General features: G+C 42.2%; 1 protein-coding gene across 1 annotated transcript; it reads right to left on the bottom strand.

The window, feature by feature from the left end:
- Positions 1-370: 370 nt before the first annotated feature.
- On the bottom strand, positions 371-1,435 carry CX3CR1 (chemokine (C-X3-C motif) receptor 1). Its single transcript, XM_010001691.1, has one exon. The coding sequence runs from the start codon at positions 1,433-1,435 to the stop codon at positions 371-373; it is 1,065 nt and encodes a 354-aa protein (XP_009999993.1).
- Between the last annotated feature and the right edge of the window lie 234 nt (positions 1,436-1,669).

Genomic DNA, 1,669 nt, shown 5'->3' with positions numbered 1-1,669 from the left:
TCTTTCCCTTAAAAATCACTTTTGGTCTATGTATATTTGTATCACATGTGCATAGACCAACACATGCTCAAGTTTTGATGATGAAACTGTTAAAACAGCTTCCCCATCCTTAAATTCTTCTCCATCTCCTGTTCTACGCACAGAGCGCTGCCTTTTTTCTGCTTTCTCTCGTCCTCTCTCTTGATTCAATTCCATTTTTAGCCTTGACATATTGTACTGCTTTTGTTTTAAAACTCTTTACTGTTTCAGGGTATTTAATGCTTAACAAGAGGCATGTCAGTAATTCAGTGCAGCTTGTAAGTCTTTTCATATGAGTCATGGCAATTCTTCTGCAGAAGACACATTTACATGCATTTCTTCACAGAGCCTTTTAGACAAAGACAGAGCCATCCTGGTCACTGGTGTTCAGGGTTATGTTGCTGTTCACGATGCTTTCTGCATAGCTAGCTGAATGGGTGACCTGGTAGCGACTGCAGGGGCCACAGAAACACATGAATGGACAGTACTTTAAGCAAACACGATAAAGGTATTTCCTGAATTTTTCCCCAGCAAAGGCATAAATAAGAGGGTTGAGACAACAGTGACTGAATGCGATGGTTTCGGTCAGGTGCATTGCGTAGTCCAGTGACTTAATTTGGTTGCAACTTGTGAGTAACCCATAGTGCTTTAATGTCTCCAGAAAAATCAGTACATTGTAGGGGGACCAAAACAGAAAAAACACGACCACCACAACCAAGATCAGTTTTATGGCTCGTGACTTTTTCTGATTTTTGCAGGACAGCAGGGTTTTGATGATCCCACAGTAGCAATAGCATATGATACAGACTGGGATGACAAAGCCGATGGTGTTCAGCTCCATATTGCAGAACACTGGCCAGATGTTCTCCAGCCTCTGGGGGAAGACAGAAATGCAGTCGCTTTCTACCAGCTGGGAGAACACAAAATGTGGCACTGAAACTAAAACAGCTATTGCCCATACTCCACAGGTAATAAGAAAGCCATGTTTTGCTGTTCTGGATTTCACAGAATATGTTGCCCGGACAATGGCCAAGTATCTGTCGATACTGATAACAGTGATAAAGAACATGCCCCCAAAGAAACCAATGTAATACAGGGAGGAAACAGCTGTGCATGAAACAGTCCCAAGGGTCCATCCACGCACCGTGTTGGAAGCCCAGAAGGGGAGGGAGATCACAAAGAGTAGGTCCGAGATAGCCAAGTTCAGGAGATAGATGTCAGTGATACTTTTTTTACTGCCTTCTTTCACAATGGCAAAAACCACCATTATGTTCCCTGTGAGGCCAAGAGCAAAGACTGCAATGTAAAATATTGGCAAAAAAATTTTCCCAAATTCTTGGATGTCAGTCTTGTTGCAGGAAAACGCGTGTTCATCGTAAATGTATTCAGCTGTCGTTTCCGTGAATGCTTCTGTCATGCTGGATTCTCTGGCTAGATGCAACGGGATAAAAAAGGAAAAGAGAAGAATTTTAGCAAGAGAGATCCAATATCTGCAAAGGTGAAATACTGAGAGACCTCACCAACATGTACACTTTGGGATTTTGTCAGTGTTTGGTTCCATGAGAGTTGTATTCCTGTGGAGGGGGTGGTAGTTATTAACAAAAGCCCAGACTTTGCTGTACTTCACTGAATATTAGCTCTTAAGAAAAAA

The sequence above is a fragment of the Chaetura pelagica genome, unplaced genomic scaffold (genome assembly GCF_000747805.2).
Source record: "Chaetura pelagica isolate M959 unplaced genomic scaffold, ChaPel_1.0 scaffold657, whole genome shotgun sequence".
Lineage (NCBI taxonomy): Eukaryota > Metazoa > Chordata > Aves > Apodiformes > Apodidae > Chaetura > Chaetura pelagica.
This window is presented reverse-complemented; position numbering and strand designations above follow the sequence as displayed.

Coding starts and splice junctions, on each gene's coding strand:
- CX3CR1 (XM_010001691.1), bottom strand. CDS start 1,435: ATGACAGAAGCATTCACGGAAACGACAGCTGAATACATTTACGATGAA.